We start from the raw sequence: 1671 nt of genomic DNA, 5'->3' as shown, positions 1-1671 counted from the left end.
GGTCGATTTCTGGGGTCTCTGTTCCATTACATTGATCTATATGCCTATTCTTGTGCCAGTACCAGGCTGTTTTGAGTACAGTGACTTTATCGTATAACTTGATATCTGGTATTGTGATTCCTCCAACCTTGTTCTTCTTTCTCAAGACTGTTGCAGCTATTCAGGGTCTTTTTTGGTTCCATATAAATTTTTGGAGTGTCTGTTCTAGATCTGTGATATATGCCACTGGTATTTTAATGAGGATGTCACTGAAACTATAGATTGCTTTGGGTAGTATGGACATTTTAATGATGTTGATTCTACCACTCCATAAACACAGTATTTTCTTTCACTTGTTTATATCTTCCTCTATTTCTTTGTTCAACTTCCTGTAGTTTCTTAAACTTTTAATTTGTAATGATTTTAAATTTATAGAAAAGTTTCAAGAACTGTACAAAGAACTCCTGTAGAACCTTAACCTAGATTCATCAGTTGTTAACATTTGCCACATTTGCTTTAATATGTATGTTTTTTTCTTCCTGAATCACTTGAGAGTTAAGTATCATCCATCATATTTATTCACCCCTCTACACTTACATGATTATTTTCTAAGAAATTAACCACAGAATAATTATCAAAATCTGCAAATTTAGCATTGATATAATCTATAATCCAAAATCAATTTCACTGTGTCCCAGTATCCTCAATGACTTTTTTTCCAGTGCCACATTGAATTTAGCTATTTGAATTTTTTATAAGTATATAACATATTCATTTTTTAAAAGGGACCCAGAACTACTTATATTGAGCAAATAAAACAAAATGGGGTGACACTTAATACAGATAGCATATTTTCAAAGTGTGGTCTGCCTGGAGCCCTTGGGGTTAAGCCTTTGGTTTTATGTCTCTTGATGCATCCAGGGCAGCTGTGAAGTCCTGCGGCTATTAGACCTAGCGGCTTCGCCTTTCTACCACAAGTGGATTTGGCAGCATCTGGAGCTGATAGATGACAGAGCTCTGAAGACCAACCTCAAAGGTAAGCCTCTGTTCACATCTGGCCGTCAGCAGCCCAGCAGGGGCACCTGGCCCCATCCTGTTTCCAGTTCCCAGCCCGTAGAGTTTTAGAAATCTAGAGCTACAAGGGCCTGGCGGGATATCTGGTTTGACTCCTTCTTCTACCAGCTGTGAAAACCTAGTCTACACTGCCTGGCCAGGTTAGACTCCGGCCTATCTCTCCCACTCCTCCTTTTCATTCTTTCCTCTTAGCAGGGAGGGAGAGCTTGGAGTTAGACCGGTTTGAATCCCACTGATTAGCTGGGTGACTTTGGTGAGTACTTAAGCCTCTGGGCCTGGTTTCTTTGTGTGTCATGGTAGTGTTGTGGTTAAGAGCATAAGCTCAGGAGACAAACTGCTTGTGTTTGAATCCAGGGTCTGTCTCTTACTAGGTGTGTGATTCTAGAAAAATTACTCTGTATCTCTGTGTATCCATTCCCTCAGTCTATAAAATGTGAATCTTTTTTTTTCAGATATCTATAAAATATCTATTTATTGAAAGCTTATTAAAGTATGGGGATTTTAAAAGGAAATGTACAAAATGTTAATTATAGTTATCATGTAGAAGAATTACAGCTCATTTATTCTTTTTTTAATTAAATCTTTATTGTTCAGATTTTAACAGTTGCTCCTCTTTTT

General features: G+C 37.6%; 1 protein-coding gene across 3 annotated transcripts in view; it reads left to right on the top strand.

Annotated features, from left to right (window-relative positions):
* The window catches only part of CNBD2 (cyclic nucleotide binding domain containing 2), a 63805-nt gene that overhangs the window by 43330 nt on the left and 18804 nt on the right, over window positions 1-1671 (top strand). For all 3 annotated transcript variants that reach the window (XM_014550714.1, XM_014550716.1, XM_014550715.1), the window contains one exon: window positions 901-1015. In XM_014550714.1, coding sequence (XP_014406200.1) covers window positions 901-1015 — 115 coding nt within the window. The remainder of the gene's footprint in view (window positions 1-900; window positions 1016-1671) is intronic.

This window comes from Myotis brandtii, unplaced genomic scaffold (genome assembly GCF_000412655.1).
Source record: "Myotis brandtii unplaced genomic scaffold, ASM41265v1 scaffold61, whole genome shotgun sequence".
Lineage (NCBI taxonomy): Eukaryota > Metazoa > Chordata > Mammalia > Chiroptera > Vespertilionidae > Myotis > Myotis brandtii.
The sequence above is the reverse complement of the archived record's forward strand: the minus strand, read 5'-3'. Positions and strand labels throughout refer to the sequence as shown.